Genomic DNA, 20,581 nt, shown 5'->3' with positions numbered 1-20,581 from the left:
ATACCGAGCACCTTACGTAGAAACTTACGTAGCATAGCGGTGTCGTTTTTCTTGCCATGTGAACACAATAATAGAAAAGCTGACAGGATCGCTTTTCTAAATACATACTGATCAATCCCGTTCAATTTTCCGTACGTTTTTCTCAAAATCCATAGCGTGGACGAAGTAGTGATTTTCCGTACAAATATGGAAAATACGGAAGGTTGATAGCACTGTGTTGAGGCAGCTATTGTTGACTTTATTTGGAATTAATTCTGTCGTATTTGCACACATTCCTGAGTGCATTGTATTACTATTAGCATCCACTGTGTGTTATCTGTGCGAGCTTCTAACCTTGTGAACATTCACCGAAGGTTCGGTTGGTGGCGCACAAGATCTTCCGGGATGGCTCTTGTGGGCTCTCAGCCCTGCGTTCACTGCATAAAACTTGGCAGAACAGTTCAAGTTTCAATTTAGGCCATTTCCTCACTCTGTGACTCCCAATATTTCACGTGTGCAATGATTATAAGTATTGTAGATCACTGGGACAGCGCCACTTTGTTAGCCGATGTTAGTCCTGAAGAAAAATTGACTTTATTGCCCTAAATGTGAGAAGAAATTGGGACTATTTGTGAAGGAAAACTTTGGAAAATGTAATTTCGAATAACAGTCATTTCGTTTATCTGGATAGGTCCAATATTTCACAAATGTGCAATATAAGTATTGTAGATCACTGGGACAGGGCAACTAACTTGGTCTGTCAAAGTCAGTCACGAGGAAAAAAATTACTTCATTGCCCTAAAGGTGAGAACAAATGGACCGTATGCGTGTTAAAACAAAATGGCGTCACGATTTATTGAAAGTGGTATAGTTGGTGGAACGAGTGTTCAAACCCATTTGAACTTCATACTGTTCGTCTTCTTTTTGACATGCTCTCTTTCCATCGTCCTTAGCTTTTGTTTGTTGAGAGCTGTTTTGGCTTTCTCCTATACCTCTGGGGGATGCCAAGTGATGGTTTTGAGAGGCTGGTGATGGCTGTGAGCGAGAGTTTGCCGATCGGCGTCGTCCTCGCTATAGCGATGAAAATACTAGTTACTGCGCACCTGGCAGATATCACAACACGTCGGAGCGTCCAGGAGCAAAGGAATCTTGGGTTTTCACTGGAATCTAGTTCCTCCAGCATCGTGTAGCCCACCGTCGGTGAATGGCGGTCCAGAAAGGTCGAAACTGGTCTTCTGCAGCATCGCGCAGTCCTGCGAGGCACACTGAATACGCCTGTCATGTATTCTACAAATAAAAATCACGAAGTAGTGGACTTTACAGTGATGAGTCTATCCTGTATGCTGCAAAAGACGCAGGAAATGTGACTGGTGTCCGTACACTGGACGCCAATATCATCCCAGTCTTCTCCTGCAGGATCTGTTTGACATTGACATACCGGTATGCAGTGGGTCGACATTGGCCTGGTTTGGCAGCTATCTGCCTGGGTGGATGTAGCAGGTTTGCATTGGCGCGTCGTCCAGTCCGACATTTTCTTGTAACTGTGGAGTACCGGCAGGGTCTGAGAGGTTGCTCGTGCTGTGAACACATCTCTACTGCCTGTCTCGTCCTGGAAGTGCCGTCTCGCCGCTTCCTTGCTCTACAGTCACGCCGTTATTTCGCTTTGTTTCGTGGTGCAGCTCAAAACCTGCCCAAACAACTGTGAGCTCGCAGCATGGTATGGACAAATTGCACCACTCATGCTGGTTAACTAAAACCGGGATAGTCGAGTAAGCGAGTTCACTCCCTGGGCCATGGCAAGATCTGTTCAGCGCGGGCTATTCCAACCTCCAAGTGCATAGTCACCGATCGATCCATGCGATGGTGGTTGACCTACAAAGAGCCAAGGTCTACGAGTACTACTATTGGATGCTGTCTACATGCAGTCAACAAAATCAAAGTACCTCAGTATGCCCCAGAACAGGGCATGTGCATCTATAGCATGACACAACAGGGGTTCTGGCGGCACCTGTCAAACAAGCAGTAGCGACTAGTGCCAGCTACCTATTGGAGGCTAGCCGCTACAGTCTGTCACTGGAGATAATTATTATGTTCACTGTTTAGACTGAGCACAATCAATGATGCCCAATCAATCTGCCCAATGTGTGTTCTGTTCCACCTAATTATAACGTCCCATCGCATCAACCCTACTACACGCACATGTCGTCACTCTAGCACGACTTGTGTTATTATTGTTTATTTTGATTCGCACGATAAATAGAGCACAATAAACGTTAACTTGACCGAAGGTTAAAGGCGACTGCAGATAGAGGAACACATCGAGGTACAGGTACCGGCATCAATACAGTATCAGAGAGGTACGCAGAAAAAACTCTCGTAAGCCCAAGGGGAAGTGGTTGATGAGGGATGAATGCACTCTCCACGCTGTCTACACTGTTCGTGGAAATGCACACATACATACAATAATATACAACATAGCAATAGCATGCACAGAACCGAACAATTTAATGTTCACACATGCAAGCACAGACCTGAACATTAGTACCAAAAGCCGATACAGACAATATTCCCATACACACAGACGCACACACACACAATGTCCCATGTATGCGCCCGTGGCGAGAAAAGCACGCAAATCTAAAAATGCACTGGATGTGAACCCACAGATTTTCTCTAATAACAATGATAGCGGATCTGATTCTGAATGAAACACACACACACAATACAATCATTGAATGCCCATCCGCAGATGATGGCAGGTCCTGAAAGAACAGGCAGTGTTCCAGTGATGGGGAACAGAACTTCGAGTGGCGAGTGAGGTATACACACACACGTGCGTGCGCGGGCACACACCAAAGTATGAAGAAATAGAATCGACATCGTAGTATTCATTGGTTGGGGAATGGAAAGGAAAATAAAACATTGCTGTAGGTTATTGTTGTAAGGACACTGGGAGCACAACAGAAAGGTAAGCAACTTGCTTTGAAGCAAAGAAAGTTATTATTCCACGGATCTCAGAAGGAACCGTTCCAGAATGCTGCACTGGCAACAGGCGGCCTGCATGTGCGCGGCCCCTGCAGTCGGTCCAGCTGCCGGCCTTGCAGTGCTGAAAAGAATGTGCAGTACAGCATATCACATAGTATCGCAGCCTGGACAAATAGGCGCTGGGAAGTCCTAGTTATGTGCTCACCTACACCACGATGCACCAATCTTCTGAGCTACTTTGGCAACAATTTTGTCCACTTGAGACTCCCATGGGCTGAGCCAGTTGTTGAGGGCTGCATCAAGGTGGACGGCAATGACCGCTGATGGCAAGGCAATCCATGACACACAGTCACTAGGGCATCGTCAACATGGCGCTGAGGCTGGATCGATAAAATCAACCTTTAGGCTGCCGCGGGGTTGACAACGAGGCCGCTGTCTCGAAGCTAGTCAGTCAGCCTGGTCACCGCCATTGACGAACCAGTCGCCACCGCCAGCAGTGGCGGTAGGTTGTGACAAGTATGGTGCAATATTGTCAGCAAATTCAGTACTAAGGATAAGATGAGTGACAAAGGGAACGTTGTGTTTGATAATATTGAAGTGAACAGGGATGATCACAAACCCTGCGCGTACTCCACCGTGAGTTACAAGAAAATTCCGGACTGGACGACGAGCAAACACCAACCTGCTACATCCAACCAGGCAGATACTATTACGATAGCTGCCAAACCAGGTCAATGCCGACCTACTGCATAATGTCAATGTCAAACAGATCCTGCAGGAGAAGACTGGGGTGTTGGCGTCCAGTCACTGAGTGTACAGACACCAGTTACATTTCCTGCGTCTTTTGCAGCATACAGGATAGACTCATCACTGTAAAGTCCACTACTTCGTGATTTTTATTTGTAGAATACATGACAGGCGTATTCAGTGTGCCTCGCAGGACTGCGCGATGCTGCAGAAGACCAGTTTCGACCTTTCTGGACCGCCATTCACCGACGGTGGGCTACACGATGCTGGAGGAACTAGATTCCAGTGAAAACCCAAGATTCCTTTGCTCCTGGACGCTCCGACGTGTTGTGATATCTGCCAGGTGCGCAGTAACTAGTATTTTCATCGCTATAGCGAGGACGACGCCGATCGGCAAACTCTCGCTCACAGCCATCACCAGCCTCTCAAAACCATCACTTGGCATCCCCCAGAGGTATAGGAGAAAGCCAAAACAGCTCTCAACAAACAAAAGCTAAGGACGATGGAAAGGGAGCATGTCAAAAAGAAGACGAACAGTATGAAGTTCAAATGAGCCCTGTGCATGTGATGAGAAAAGGGACCAAATGGCTGTCAGCTGACAGTTGAGTACAACGCGTTTGAAAGTGGGCACTTGAAAAATCGCTGATTTTCGACTGCATTCGCTTGGATTTGGAATAACTTTAGAAGGGTTTTGTGTGATTCAATGCGGTAAAAACGAGTGCAGAGCTGCTTTGGTGGCCTTTCTGTACGTATTTCGATCGTCACCGCCCACGCATGCCAGAGAACGGTGTACGTGACATGCAGGCTACGCGTCCGCGAGCTGCCGTTGCAAAGAGAAAATCTTTGAACATCACTTCAGATGTTTCTTTCTCGTTCTGCTTAGAAATTTGTTTGCAAACATGTCGATCCCAACATTTACCGTTGATGCGAGTCTCAGGGAAGCTTTGACAGAGCTAGATAGAGAGTTTTTGGGCATCGAAGTGGAGATTGCCGAGTCAAGTGATGATTCTGACAGGGAGTTGTCGTTGGAGTTGTCAGAACTATCCTCTTCCTCTGATGAAGACGGCGATGATCGGGAAGACCACTTTTTGGACGAGTCACTCGATGTGGATGCAGTTGCAGCATCATACCTCGGCGAAGAGTCAGCGCAGGCTGCAGAACCAGCGCAGGCTGCAGAACCAGCGCTTGCTGAGGCGGCAGCTGCGGAAGAAATAACTGTGAACTGCGGGTGCAGCAAAAAGTGCTTGGACAAGTTTGATGCAGAAGATGTTCGACTGCTGCAGCTCAACATCGCAGAAATGGAGAAAGGGGAGAAGGAGCTGGTGATTTTGGGCCTTCTTGAGTCATCCAAGTACTCTACTGACACCACGACTCATGGGAAGAAGAGAAAGAAGCAATGGCATCGGTATACTTACCAAGGCGAAGAGGTTTGCGCCGGTGGATTTCGATTGCTGTACAACATCGGATCAAAGCAACTAAAAAATCTGAAAAAACATTTGGAGGAGAATGGGCTGGTGCCACGGACCCATGGCAATGTCGGCAGGAAGCCTAAACATGCTTTGTCGTACGATACTGTGTCTGCCGTTGTGCAATTTCTAAAAACTTACACTGAGCGCTTCGGCATACCACAGCCAGCACCGACTCGAGGGCGAGCTGGAGCACCGCCAACTTATCTGCCAGCGTCATCAACGGTTAAATCCATCCACAAGTGCTATGTGACCTCATTAGAGGAATCAGGCATCAGGGCTGTGGGCTACCACACATTTCGGTCCGTTTGGCTTGACTGCTTGCCAAACATTCAGATTATGACGCCGCGCACTGACGTATGCTCGCGCTGTGAGAATTTCCGCCGACGGATTCAGGAAGCACGGACGGAACCCGAGAAGAGTGCAGCATGCGATGAATTCAAACAACACCTCGACGCAACGCAAGCAGAGCGTGACTACTACCGTCAAGCGACACTACAGGCCCGGGCAGAGCTTGATGCATGTACGACTATCCAGCAGCAGCTGAGCCAGCCATGTTCACGCGATCTGCACCACCCGCACTACACGTTCGACTTTGCCCAGAACGTGGCACTGCCGCAGTCGGCACGTCAGGAGGGCCCCCTGTACTTTAAGGCACCTCGTAAGGTGCAAATATTCGGTGTGAACAATGAAGCTGTGCCTCAGCAGGTCAACTACCTGATCGACGAGTCAGACACCATCGGGCAAGACGGCAAGTCGAGTCATGGTCCGAACGCGGTGGCCTCCATGCTGCACCATTTTTTTTCATTCTATGGACTACATGAGAAAGGCTGCCTCCTGCACTGTGATAATTGCGCAGGCCAGAACAAGAATCGGACTATCGTAGCGTATTTCTGCTGGAGGGTGATTATGGGACTGCATGACCGTATTGAACTGTCCTTCATGTTGACTGGCCGGTGCCTTGTCGATGGCTGCTTTGGCCTGCTGAAGCAAAAGTTCCGGCGTAGCGACTGCTACACCATGGGGCAGCTGGTGGCAGTGGTCAATGAAAGCGCATCTTGCAACAAGGCCCAGCTGATTCCTGGATCTGGTTTGGAATGGAGAGCCTGGGATACATTTCTGGCTCAACATTTCAAGCCAGTGAAAGGAATCCGCAAGGTTCAGCACATGGTATTCGACGCAGCTAAGCCCGGTATTGTCAGTGTCAAGGCATCCCTGGAAGACACCTACAGCGATGTGGAGGTGCTCACCACGTCTAAAGACGCCCTTGTTGCCGCAGGGATGCCCCCAGTCCTTCAAGCACCAGGACTATCCGAACAACGACAGCAATACCTCTATAATCAGATCCGCCCGCATGTGCCTGACCAATTCCAGGATGAGCTCTGCCCGAAGCCAGCTGTGCATGTGTCTGCTAGTGCCGCTACTAGTGCTTCTCCGGTGGAGGAGTAATGTAACAGACTCTGCTACCTCACGGCTACTTCAAAACTTTTTTAATGCCAAATTGCTGCTGGTTGTATATTTTCTTGCTGTATTTTTAATGTCTCGGGACGTGGACTTGCTCCATCTTTGTGTGTTTGATGGTGGTGGCATGCCAGTATTACCTTGTACAGTTTTTCCTCTTGGCCCAGTCAAATGTCAGTGTCAATTGCCAGTAACTACAGGCTGTGTGCAGGCTCAAACATTCCCATACATTTCGTGTCAATAAGTCCTCAAAGTTTTGTATGATCCTGTTCTTCGTATGGCTGCAAAATATCTGAAAAGACACTTAGAAGATTGACCGTAGCTTTGTCAAAAATTGAGATAATTCAGCTCTGTTTTTTGCATCGTTTTCTGCATGAAACCAGCTTTCTTCTGATGTTTAGAGCTCGGTTTGAGTAAAAAAAGCCATTTGGTCCCTTTTCTCATCACAGGGCTCAAATGGGTTTGAACACTCGTTCCACCAACTATACCACTTTCAATAAATCGTGACGCCATTTTGTTTTAACATGAATATCGCGGATTGGGACTATTTGTGAAGGAAAACTTTGGAAAATGTAATTTCGAATATAAGTCATTTCGTTTATCTGGATAGGTCCAATATTTCACAGATGTGCAATATAAGTATTGTAGATCACTGGGACAGGGCAACTTGGTCGGTCGAAGTTAGTCACGAGGAAAAAAATTACTTCATTGCCCTAAAGGTGAGAACAAATTGGGACTATTTGTGAAGGAAAACTTTGGAAAATGTAATTTCGAATATAAGTCATTTCGTTTATCTGGATAGGTCCAATATTTCACAGATGTGCAATATAAGTATTGTAGATCACTGGGACAGGGCAACTTGGTCGGTCGAAGTTAGTCACGAGGAAAAAAATTACTTCATTGCCCTAAAGGTGAGAAAATATTGAGGCAATTTGTAAAGAAAGGATTACCTCATCTTAGGTGGTCAAAGTGCCTCAGAGTTCGAGTGGCAGTGCAAAGCCAGTGAGTAAGCCAGTGAACAAGACCCTTTATTAGTGAACTCCTCAGCGATGGCCACAGATGGCTGTATTTCGGCGATGGAGATCGAAAGTCTGACCAGAATTGTTCAGCGAAAGGACGAAGACGACGCTAGCGCTATGTACGGATTTCCCGGGCGCTATGACCTATGTACGGACGTGTCCCACACCGAGCAGGTCGTAATATTTTGAATCGTTGAGTCGATCATGGTTGTGCACAAGTGATCATGGTGATGCGCGTGTCGCCTCCCGGGTCCCTGATCAAGACTACAGACTACAGTCTGTACAGAGTTCATGAACTCTTGGCATGATGCATTATGATGTCAGTTTTCAACTTTTGAACATGAACTTGTGGCAAAACAGATGTCGACGCAAATTTTGTTACCATCCATCTGTTTTTCAGCTACATTGTACTACGAGTAGATCTACTGCCTATCCAGGTGGTATCTTCCTTGCTCTTTCCACTTAATCTCTTTTGAGGCTTCCATGGATGGTGCATGCTGGGAGCAAGCGCAGTATTACAAGTCTAATGAGTGAGTATCCAAATCTGCCTGCATTGCACCGGTACACGTGAGCTGACACCTTCAATAATTTGCTCATGACATGGCCTTTCGCAAGACGTAACGTATTGAGAAGAATATTGCCATTTCCTGCATCACAAATCCACTTTGTTTGAGCATATTTCTTGTGCAACTAGAGGCGCTCCGATATTTGGAGAGATAGAAATGCACTCTGCTGCTGCTGTTGGAGAGATGTAAGGACGTGTGGCTGAAAGGGAAATGGCTGATTCGCTGTGCGCAACTTATGAGGTCGTATACCGTCCTGCTGATGAAGAAATTCATATCAAGGGCGATGTGTGGATCCTGGGCCGACATTATAATTTGCCACAAGGTATGGTGCACTAGCTGGCACCGCGTGTCAGTGACTGCTGGTGCTGCTTCTGTCGTGCTCATTTTCATTGATATTGCTATTGTGGTTGCTTGAAAGGTGTTGACATGATTCAAGTTGTTGCCAATGTTATCATTCTCAATCTAGATAGGGCAAACCTTACTGACATACATACCCACAATATGACAGTTTGAAATAAGGCAAAGAATCTGTGCAAAGACATTGATTTGTGGTGACTAAAATTTGGAGCGTTCAGAAACAAGAAAACTCTGGCGTGGAGCACTTCTTGTGGAGCTGGCTTGGCCAATCAAAAAGGCTTGATAACGTGCTAGTGCATCAGTACTTCAAGAAGTAGTTGATTGGTAACTGTCCACACTCCTTTCCTTCTTTCAGAACAAGGCGTGTTGTCCAAGAATTGGCCGGTCCATGACGCATTAACGAGCATACTACCCACTCCTATCGCATGTAGTGATGATAATCGTTTTTAGTGATCAAATCCCACTTTTTCTAACACCAACGTTATAGCAGATCTCTACCCTGGCTGTTTTCATTACTAAGTCTTCTTGTAAATTCGGAACGACGCTTCACGCATCAGTGCATCTGAGTGTTGGCCAGTGTTGCCACAATACAAGTTGCTAAGTCTTCTTGGCTTGCTAAAATCGTAAGATGTGCTAGACATACGAGTACGGTATTAAATAATCCAATACTATAGTAGAGTACTAGCACCAGATTATATTAGATAATCCAATACTAGTACAGCACCAGTGTTAGATAAACCTTGTTATAGTCCACACGTGGTAAGGTCACTGTTTGCGAACACGCTGTCCTCCACCTTGTTTCATGCTGTCAAACCAACAACATACGAGTATGTACAACAAAGCACTACTCCTAATGATGTGAGTGTTGTCACTGTTGGCGTACGCAGCACTGTTTAAAACCCAGATGGAGATGTCCACATCATGTTCAAGTTTTCCTGAACATGCATACCCCGCTACCATATTTCCTGAATACTGTAAAACCGGGAATTTTCGGTGGTGTAATATTTTCGGTATTTCCCAAAAACAACGGTTCAACATCGCGAAAATTTCGGTAATTCAGTTTTCCAGATCCAAAAATGCATTTTGCACACTGTGTGGCATGGTACTCTTGAATTTTAGGTCCCGTTTTACTTTAGGTAAAAATTACCTTTACCAACTTCCTCATAAGAATATCACCGTAGTTGCAACCACAATTTCATACGTAGTCATGTAAAAATTGCAACTCCTTTATATAAAACGAACATGCAAAACCCGTGGGATAAGCAGTGCTGTGCTGAAGCCCAGCGTCTGAACCGCCACCCCACTGCCCCGTGTATTATTCCAGTGTGCTGGGATCTTGTGCGTCTATAGTGCTACGTGTACACGCATGTCGTATGTATGTCTGTGTTACCTACCCCCTTGCACGTATCAGTGTGTCATCTTGCACGTATTCTCCGTGTGTGAGCGCTTAGTATGCGGCCTCAAAGTGTGCAAAGTCATGCCAGTGTCTAGTAGTATCTACAACAACTTGGAGTAGTGTTGCAGCACTGATAGGATACTATCAGAACTGATATCAGTTTTTGATTGATGTGCCGGTTGCTGGTCAGTTTATGATACAAGTTGAAAACAAAAACAAACTTGAGACTGTACTCAACCTGAGAAGTTGCGTTATATATAACTCTTCGCTTCTCCAACTCCAAAGGTTACATTATGTTAAATAGAGGTCGTCCAAGGTTACCATTTTTTTTTTTCAAAACGAAATGTTTTTGGTTGGGTTGGGTTTTAGGAGTTTCGTTTTGGAAAATAGTATTCCATGCACATGGAGAATTGCCGGGTACTATCGAATATTGAAATCAATATTTTGTTGACATTCATTTTTACCTGCAAAAGGGTGGGTGGATGGGTGGGGGTTGAGAAATACTAAAACTTTTCGTTTAGAAAACAAACGATCGGTAACCCCTAACGGCCACGTTAACTTAACAGTATGGATTTTTTTGGTACCGATGGTAGTTATCACTGCTGTTGTCTTTGTCATGTGTGCTCATGCAGAGCCTAGCTGCTGTTCATTCCTCAGCACGTACATATAGTACTTGTATTACTTCTTACCCTGTAGTTTGGTGAATTGCTTGTGTGCTCTTTGCTGGCTTCTGTTTCAGATAAGCAAGCACTGGAAAGTCATGTTGAATCCCTGATTTGGTGTACTTACCGCAAGAATTTTAGGGCTATCGGTACGCTATGTGTGATGCCGATATTGACAGTGGGAGAGAGGGAGAGAGAGAGAGAGAGAGAGAGAGAGAGAGAGTGAGGGGGGGGGGGGCGTATGTTCTCGCATGCATATGTCAGTGAAGGTGTGTGTGTGTGTGAGAGAGAGAGAGAGAGAGAGAGAGAGAGAGAGAGAGAGAGAGAGAGAGAGAGAGAGAGAGAGAGAGAGAGAGAGAGAGAGAGAGAGATAGAGTGCGTGTGTGTGTATGTGTGCCCGCGCGTGTGTGCAGCATGCGTGGCTCTGCACTATGGAACCAACTGCTGTTGAGTGGTGACTACTACTTCAACCAATGCAGCAACAGGACACACATACGCGCATGCACACACACACATACGCGCATGCACACACGTACACACAAACATACATACACACGTACTTCAGAAGTACATACATACACACACACACACGCACACACACACACACACACACACAGTGACACATGCACACAGACATAGGCACACAGACATACGGTCATGATCCTAGCAATGTGTACATGTATGCGATTGTCATGTTGAAGTAGTTTAGAGTATTTGTGCTGTCTCCCTGCTGCCCTCACTGATTGGATACATTGTGTAGGTGGGACCGGCTATACCTCTGACTCAGGATGGGGTTGCACAATGCGCTGTGGACAAATGGTCTTGGCTGAATCTTTGACGCGGCTCCATCTTGGCAAAGGTATGTGTGTGTGTTCTGTATACGTGTGTCAAACCTGTACGTCTGTGCATGTGTGCTGCCTGCTGTGTCACACAACACGGTGCGCCCGATGAACATGTCACGTGTGTTCATGCATGCGTGGGTATTTGTGTGCGTGTTGTTGTATACTTTATTTATAGTGCGCGATGGATTTTCTTTTTCATATCCAGTGGTTGCATATTGTCAAGACGTAGATACCAGTCCTCTTATACGTGTAGCTATTTGCAACTTAGGTCTATCACCTCTGTGTCCATGTGATGTGTGTGGGTGTTGCTTAGGTTTATCGCCTCTGTGTTCATGTGATGTGTTCAGATTGGAAATGGACGCCAGGCACAAGAGACCGCCGCTACCACAGTGTATGGAGTTGGATATTCTGTGTAGTGTGTGTGGTCTGTGTAGTGTGTGTAGTGCTATTGTGCATGTTCTGCCTAACCTTTGTTCTGCTTAACCTTTGTTCTGCTTAACCTTTGTTCTGCCTCTGCTTGCTGCATGTGGTAGTACTGCTGTATTCTGATAGTACTGTCTCTAGGTCTTGTTCTCTGTGATCGTTTTCCTTTTGACAACGTTAGCCTTCCAATCCCTGCTGGGTCCAGCATGGCTGTGTATTAATGTAACAAGCTTGAAACCTTTACTGTTTAGTGTACGAGTATACAATACATGCTATAACGTAGATTGTAGGCATCCGTTGTTATTGTTGCTACATTGTTATTACAGCTCTTACGTTGCTTCTTGGACAAGCCAGACTCCATCTACGCCCTTCAACAAATAGGTAAGCGCAGAGTGTCGCTTACACTACTATGCCTGCTTCAGAGTACGTTTTTTCTCAGACCGGATCAAGTGTAGTTTTTGTACTTTTTACCGCCTTAGCTCCTGTTAGCATGTATCTGCATGCTGTCCCTTCACTCCAGATTAGCCAGCCTTTGCATGTGCGCCGCACAGAGATGGACAAGCAATAATGCGGATGCATTGTAATGCCTATGGGAGATGCTACATACAATACACGAAGTGAAGGGATTCTAATTTCTAGGATATTTGCACACTAGAATTTACTCACCTATTACAGTGTGTGTTTTTGGTCGGTGTTCATATCTCATTACTGGTGTCGATGTTTTACACTGCCATCATCCATGTGTGTGTGTGTGTGTGTGTGCGTGTGTGTGTGTGTGTGTGCGCGCGCGCGCTTGTGTGTGTGTGTACATGTGCGTGTTTGTGCTTGTGTACATGTGTGTGTGTGTGTGTGTGTGTGCTGTATGTGTGCATGTGTGTTTGTTTGCATGCTTGCACTTGTGTCTGTATGTGTGTCTGCGTGTGTACACATGCCTGCACCACGCATGTTCATGCTTGTGCACATGTGCTGAATTTTAGCCCAGTTTGGTGTTGACTTTCATCGTCGTATCGGTGAATGGTTTGGACCGAACAATATGTGCCAAGTGATCAAGTGAGTGAACACTGTTCTGGGTTCTTCTTTGGTTCGTCTGGTTTGTAATAATTTGTTTCTTTTTTTTCTTTCCCCACTTCCCAGGTCTGTAGATTTGTACATAGCCTAGCCACCCTGCCAAAAGATGGAGGGTATTATATTGAAGACCCATGCGTATACGCTAGCAGCTGTCTTTACACACGCAGCCGTGTGTGTGTGTACATGTACTTCATATGCCGTAATAATGATATGCCGGGATAATTTGTTTCCTCTTCTGTTAGGAAACTGACCCGCTACGACGGCTGGAGTAACTTGGTAGTGCACATTGCCATGGACATGACCCTCATAGAATCTGAAATCTGTGAGTTCTGATACTTGTGTCTAGTGTATGCATGTCTTGTTGGTGTTTGGTGTTATGTTTTACTTATTGGTGACTTTCTGGTGTTGTCTTTCCCTAGAGTAGCAGGGGGTGGCCGGTAGCAAGCAGTTCTTGCAGATCTTTATTTTATTTTTTTATTATTTATATACAAGTGCGCATGCCATGGGCTCCAATCTGGTTAGAATTGAGGAGCAAAAGGGTGCTGAGACCTACACTTGTAGTGTGCTCGGCCGACCTGAGGTGTCGGCTTCATAGTGAACTAGGTACACCGATATCATGAAAACCTGTATTGCTGGTGCTTGCTGTCCCCATGCAGATGCATTGTGCGAAGGCAAAGACACGGCAACGGGCAAGCGCAGGTCCTTTCAGGACGGCAAGGGCGAGAGCATAGCCACGGAATCGCCCCAGGCGGCCACTGCCGATGGCGGTGCGTCGGCGAGGAACGAGTTCAAGCCACTGCTGCTCTTCATTCCGCTGCGCCTCGGTCTTGACACATTTGAGAAGAAGTACTCCGAGTCAGTGAAGGTATGTTGTTCTCAAAACATGTCTGCCAGACACTGTAGTTTCCAGTAAGTAAATAATGCTAACGTCTACATGTACATGTAGCTAGCAGACTGGAGGCACACAATGTTACCTTCGGGAGGCTCCTGTGCACCTGTACATGTACAAGTAGTCCTTATGCACAGTCCAGGAAAGCCATCATGGGTAAACGCTGACATCGATAGAGACCACTGCCTTTTGATTGTCAGCAACATACTTTGTCGTTTTCGGCTAAATTATTCAGAATGCCGAGACTATCCTGTAAATTGGGACCATATTCCGTGGTTACTTTGCATCGGGAGCGCACTTTGCTTGTCAGCAGTGTCTTTTAAAAGCAAAATTTTAAAGTTTATTTCATTCATGTAGTGTTGATCTTCACAGTCGATTCAAGTAGCCAAATTGTGGGTTGTGATGGTGGTCTGTTTGTCTGTCTAATCTTTGACAGGCCTGCTTCAAAGTGCCGCAGTCAGTTGGCATCATTGGTGGCCGGCCACGCAACGCCTACTGGTTCTATGGAGTCCAAGGTGGAGAGGGTAAGTAATGGATATACATTGATCTGCTGTGTACTTGCCCTAGTCTTGCACTCTGTACTTGTCCTAGTCTCGCACTCGGTACTTGTCGTAGTCTTGCACTCTCGGTACTTGTACTCTCGGTACTTGTACTCTCGGTACTTGTACTCTCGGTACTTGTCGTAGTCTTGCACTCTGTACTTGTCCTAGTCTTGCACTCTGTACTCGTCCTAGTCTAGCACTCTGCATGTGTCCTAGTCTAGCACTCTGCATGTGTCCTAGTCTTGCACTCTGCATGTGTCCTAGTCTTGCACTCTGCATATGTCCTGGTCTTGTACTCTGGATGTGTCCTGGTCTTGCACTCTGCATGTGTCCTGGTCTTGCACTCTGCATGTGTCCTGGTCTTGTACTCTGCATGTGTCCTGGTCTTGTACTCTGCATGTGTCCTAGTCTTGCACTCTGCATGTGTCCTGTTCTTGTACTCTGCATGTGTCCTGGTCTTGCACTCTGCATGTGTCCTGGTCTTGCACTCTGCATGTGTCCTAGTCGTGCACTCTGCATGTGTCCTAGTCTTGTACTCTGCATGTGTCCTGGTCTTGCACTCTGCATGTGTCCTAGTCTTGTACTCTGTACTTGCCATGTACAGTATACATGTATTGTGTTGCACGCACTGCTAAAAAGTAAAAACACCTTTTTTTTTGCTTCAAGCCACTGAATCTTGTGTTTTCGAAGAGAGACGTTTCATGAAGTTTTGATGAGCCCTCAATATCATCAGCATGTTGTATTACTATTTTTATCCTTGATGTTTGGCACAGCTGTGTAGCCAGCTGTTGACTTGCCTTTGTCCCGTGTGCGTTCATGCGTTCATGCGTGTGTGCACATGTGTGTGCATGTGTGTGTGTGTGTGCACATGTGTGTGTGTGTGTGTGTGTGTGTGTGTGTGTGTGTGTGTGTGTGTGTGTGTGTGTGTGTGTGTGTAACTGTGTAACTGTGTAACTGTGGTTACCACCAGCCAGTGCATGCCGGAGTATGTGGTGTGATGTGTGTGCGGGGGAAAAAGAAAAGAAAAAAAGACCAAAAATAGGGATTCACTGGCCAGAAAAAGTCACTTCAAATAGCTGTATGGTGTAGACCAGGCTGAATAGTGACGGTCAATTCTTCAGCCTTGCAAGCTGTTGAATGGTGCAATCCCAGCACAAGTTGCTATGGCTTCTGCCGTAGCATTGCTATCATCGCCTCCGGCGATGGGCGTCAAAGGTCAAAGGTGTGTGTGTGCGTGTGTGCACTTGTGCATATCTGCTTTGCTTCCGTGTATCCTTGCACGTGCATGGCTCGGTGCATGCACGTCTATGTACTTGTTCACATAATTATCTGTTGTTTTTTCCTGCATCTAGGTGGAAAGCTCTTCTATCTTGATCCACACACTATCCAGGTTACCGTTGAGCCCGTCAATGACCAAGTACCAGATGAAGTTAGTAGTACTTGTACCCGTACATGCACGTCTACAGCCAAAGCTTCTGAAAAATAATACGATAGGAAATATGATTGGTACAGCTTGGTTGATAGGACCTGCCTTGATCCAGCTGGTTCTGATTTGCCACATTGGCAAAATGATGTTGCCTAGAATTTCCACTTACGTGTCAACATTTGGTATTTAACGTAGAACTTTTTTTCAGTTCCTGGCTGCAGTGATTTGTGTGTGTGTGTGTGTGTGTGTGTGTGTGTGTGTGCGTATGTGTGTACATGTGTGTATGTGTGTGTGTGTGTGTGTGTGTGCGTGGGTGCGTGCGCATGTGTGTGTGTGGGTGTATGTATGTGTGTGTGTGGGTGTGTGCGTATGTGTGTGGGTGTGTGTGTGTGCGTATGTGCATGTGTGTGTGTGCATATGTGCGTGTGTGTGTGTGTGGGTGTGGGTGTGTGTGTGCTCTCTTGGCCGTCCTATTCCGATGTACTCCGTGTTGTGTAGACCAGGTGTGCATTGGGGGTCGATTCACATGGCTTCGCCAGTTGTGTGGATTAGACAGTTATCTGGCGCTTGTCTTGATCTGTTTCAATCAGAATCAGATCCGCTACCGTTGCTATAAAGAGAAAATCTGTGGGTGCACATCCAGTGCATTTGCAGATTTGCGTGCTTCTCTTGCGGCGGGTGTATATGTTCCGGCCCGTCCGTCGATTCTGCCCATCCTAGGATGGGCATTAGCTATTTGCCCATCTTAGGATGGGGAAATCCTTGGACGGGACGGAACATATATGGTACATGGTGTGTGTGTGTGTGTGTGTGTGTGTGTGTGTGTGTGTGTGTGTGTGTGTGTGTGTGTGTGTGTGTGTGTGTGTGTTGCATTGGCACAACCTGTGGTACTACGCGTTGTACCTTCAATCAAGAATGGAAGCCAAATTACGTTTTTTCCAAAGTTGTGTGCAGAGTTGCACACCTTGGTCTATGATTGTGCCCTTGATGGTACTGTGTTGAACATGATATCTACCGGAAATGGGGATAGGTACATGTACGGGGCAGCCGTGTATGCTTGCTGCTGTAACGCCCATGTGCGAGGATAGAGGATGTCCAACATTGCTTTAGGCATGAGTTCGGGGCAGCACCAACAAATACTGTGGTGTCGATGTTGTAAGGCATTTTTTCTTTGGCATTCTACAGGCAATGTACATGACTGTAGAGATGTGGGATAGTCAACAACCTTGAGCGCCGTCCTATTCTCCTATTCTAGTGTTGAGGTGAAGCACAGTGTGTAGAAGTTGATTAAGTGTCTAAGCTGCAAGTGCAGATACATGTAACTGTGTTATATTGCTCTGCCTCTTTGCCTATGACTGCACCTCGCAGACATTCCACGACACCGGTCCTCTCCACCTTATGAGTATGTATGAACTGGAACCATCTATGGCTGTGGTAAGCTACTAGTGCAGAGTTCCAACACACACACACGCACACTGCACTGCCGGCTTCTGCAGCTTGGTGTCTTGTACTGAACCCCCAATGTGGCTTGTGAGACTCCCCCCCAATGTGGACCAGGAAACTATGTTGTGCTGTGTTGCCACACCTGCCGACATGTCAATAGCCTACTGATTTTGGAGGCATGTCACGACCTGCCGACAATTGACCTTCTCCTGCCAACAGCCATGCATGTCCAATCCAGAGTTTCGTTTACTGGTCATCATGATTGTTTCCATAGCTCTGCTAAGGTGCTAAGCGAAATCATTATTCTGTCTCGGGGAAAAAAATCGGTCTAAGCGGGGTCCCGGATGATGCATTTTTTGGCTAAAATGATGTGGCAACACTGGTTGTGTTTATTGAATGTGTGCATTGTGATGGCCGCTACAACGGGTATATTATTGCTGGCTTGTCTCTTCCCCGTGTGTTTTGTTAGGGCTTCCTGTGCACGAGTAGAGAGGAGCTGGCAGATCTCTTCATCCAACTCAGAGAAGTAAGTGTGATGTGTACCGACATCAGTAGTGCACTAATATCAGCCTCCGCGTGTGTTGTTTGGCAAGTTGTTATGAAAGGATAGCATGCTTTTGATTATTCCAGTAGCTTTATGCGTGTGCGTGCGCGTGCGCGTGTGTGTGCATGTACGTGTGTGTGTGTGCATGTACGTGTGTGTGTGTGTGTGTGTTTACTTGCGTGCTCTCAGAACATACTTGGCTCTGGTCCCGGTCTGTTTGAGATCTTTGCCACACGCCCCAAGAACATGCCTGCCTTGCCTGATATGCCGGATGTTCCTAGTGCGGATGAAGAAGGTTGGTTGTTGCCTGTGCACTACTCCCCTGTGTACTGCTCTCTTGTGTGTGAACCATGGTGCAGCTATCTGTATGGCGTGGGTGCCCCATGTATTCATGTATTTCCGATTCTATTGCTTTCAGGTGTGTACGTTGATGTCAGCCCTGTTTTCACCTCCGCCGGAAACTGACCCTATTGCAGCTGGGTGCAGTGACCAGAAACAATGAATTCATTCTGGCTGGCTCATCATGAAGTTCCGTTGCACACTGATATGTTTGTGCTTGTCAAGACCATGACTGAGAAACAGAGGGCACCTGGCTCCGGCCTGCCTGGAAGTGGAAGGATCTTATTTTCCTACTATCCTACCATCCACAGTCAAGAGGGAATTTGTAGCTTGTAACCTGGCCCTATGGGGGTAACATGGATGCGACAAATGTGGTTTAGCACTGGTGCCAGTGGCTGTGGAAATTATCTCCTCGTGGCATCGCAGTTACTACTAGGGTATACCCCGCACTGTCGCGTGTAAAGGCCAGGCATATTCCTATGCAAGCCGATGGCAGGGCTGGGCTTTTATTCAAATCAGGCTACGTATACCGTAATGTCGCGTGACTCGCGTATAAAAGCAGGTGCTTACACCCGTATGAGCCGGGGTTCAAACCATGATTCTATTCAAGTTATGCTTCTATTCAAAACAAGCTTCTACGTCAACATCATCAGTCTACACTGTACAGTGCACATTGTCATGCATGTAGTGTGCACATACATGTACTTGCACGTATATGTATGCTTCTATTCAAATCACGCTTCTGTGTCACGGCGCTCTTCAAAAAACCGGCTTCTATTCGAGTCATGCTTCTATATGGGTCATGCTTTTATACGCGACACTACAGTATTCAAAGTTTCAAAATGGATACTTCAATGTATGTCCGGACACACTAAAACCAGGCCTGTGTGCTGACGATGCATCTTGAAAATCACGCTTGTATGCAAAGCAGGCTTTTGTATGAGACATGCCTTGAGACAGTACGGTAATCGGATGTGCTAGTGATCTGGTCTGAGCTAATGCATGGGTCGGATAGATCCGATGCCAATGAGAATAGGCGAATGGCGTTATTGTTATTTTTTATTGCCGAGCTTAGCCAAAGGCATCTGACCTTGAATAGTGAATACAATTGCCACCAGTAGTCACTGCAACGCCTGGCTTTTCCAGGCCACGTGTTGCCAAGAGACCAAAGCTACAAGAGTGATGTATAAAAGCTGCATGGCATGTACTGTGGACGAAGATATCACGGTGTCTGACAACGTTTGGCTTCAGTATCATGTACTCTTGGTCCGGAGACAATCCGGCTTAAGTGCAAAGCCAAAAGATTGAATTATATGTCACATGGGGTTGGCCATAGCGACAGAACTGGCTAGGCTAGCCATATCACCGCATAGCTGCTGCTCCTCTGCTTGTGTTCTTGTGACTGCTGCTCCTCTGCTTGTGTTCTGATGACTGTTGCTGACAGACCTGGACAGCTTTCAAGACCTTGTGGCGACAGACTCTAGTTCTCCTCATGTCGATAACACGAGTGCTGAGGATGACTTTGAAGTGATTGAGCTGCCGCTTGCATGACAGGCAAGCGGCACACTGCACACACACTTGGAGTATAACATGAGGTGAGCGAGGAATGCTATGTGTGCCATTGCTCTAACCATGCTTTTCTCGTCAGTTACATCACACCATCCGCTGATTTCAAGCTTAGGTTTTCTGTATAATTATATTGTTGCGGCAGTGCTGCAATCCACCTGTACATATCCGTAGATGCTGGGACTGAACAGTATCCAACGTCGTCGACGCACATATTTTTAGCTCCAGGTGCTGGGATACCTTGAGCGGTGATTTCTTGACAGAAACTAGCTGCTGACCGTTGTAGTTGGATTTGTTCCACTTTCTGTTGCTATTTTTATCTTTTGCTTTACCTCCGTTGCTGCTTTTGATAGTGATTTCTTTATTCTTCCACACCTAGTACCTGATTTCTTTATTCTTGCGCTATTTTCCTACATTCTCTTTTTTTAATTGTAATTCTCTAGCCGCTTCATTGGAGCGATGCTTTTCCAACACTGCTGGTAGTTGTTAGTTGCAGTTGAAGGCTCACTGCTGGCTGGTTTGTCTAGTTTTTTTAGACGGTGGTTACAGGTCCACCTTGATTTGAACATGCGCTGGCCATGTTGCCCCCCCCCCCCCCCCCCCCCCGTGTGTGATATCTTCAGGTCTTAGGTTGCGTGCGTATGTTTTTCAGCACGGCACATCTTTCATACTTCAGCAGCAGCTTGGCAGTTTGTGATTTTAGGAGCCATGATGTGAATAGTCATCAACGTATTCTAACACCACAATGCATACTCCGGCATTATTTATATTCTTCTTATTCACCCCTCCACTCCGTTCATGCAATCAACGCCAATCGTTGCTAATTGCTCTGCCGTGCTCTACCTTGCTTGCACACTCAAA

The 20,581-nt window shown here is 46.5% G+C and overlaps 1 protein-coding gene across 1 annotated transcript; it reads left to right on the top strand.

The window, feature by feature from the left end:
• Nucleotides 1–8,035: 8,035 nt before the first annotated feature.
• LOC135809204 (cysteine protease ATG4B-like) lies at nucleotides 8,036–20,562 on the top strand. The gene is made up of 15 exons (XM_065322493.1): nucleotides 8,036–8,187; nucleotides 8,352–8,545; nucleotides 10,716–10,787; nucleotides 11,399–11,497; nucleotides 11,828–11,871; nucleotides 12,230–12,284; nucleotides 12,881–12,953; nucleotides 13,214–13,293; nucleotides 13,628–13,836; nucleotides 14,297–14,384; nucleotides 15,755–15,831; nucleotides 17,197–17,262; nucleotides 17,741–17,797; nucleotides 18,005–18,110; nucleotides 19,599–20,562. The coding sequence occupies exons 2-15, from the start codon at nucleotides 8,434–8,436 to the stop codon at nucleotides 19,703–19,705; spliced, it is 1,245 nt and encodes a 414-aa protein (XP_065178565.1). The 5' UTR covers nucleotides 8,036–8,187; nucleotides 8,352–8,433; the 3' UTR covers nucleotides 19,706–20,562.
• Nucleotides 20,563–20,581: the final 19 nt, after the last annotated feature.

The sequence above is a fragment of the Sycon ciliatum genome, chromosome 2, assembly GCF_964019385.1.
Source record: "Sycon ciliatum chromosome 2, ocSycCili1.1, whole genome shotgun sequence".
In the NCBI taxonomy this organism is placed as follows: Eukaryota; Metazoa; Porifera; class Calcarea; order Leucosolenida; family Sycettidae; genus Sycon; species Sycon ciliatum.
This window is presented reverse-complemented; position numbering and strand designations above follow the sequence as displayed.

What these genes read in the sequence shown, in the direction of transcription:
- LOC135809204 (XM_065322493.1), top strand. Translation starts at nt 8,434, where the DNA reads ATGGCTGATTCGCTGTGCGCAACTTATGAGGTCGTATACCGTCCTGCT. An exon ending in TGGAGTCCAAGGTGGAGAGG is followed by an intron (nt 14,385 to 15,754) that starts GTAAGTAATGGA and finishes TCCTGCATCTAG; the next exon opens with GTGGAAAGCTCTTCTATCTT. An exon ending in ATGACCAAGTACCAGATGAA is followed by an intron (nt 15,832 to 17,196) that starts GTTAGTAGTACT and finishes TGCACCTCGCAG; the next exon opens with ACATTCCACGACACCGGTCC.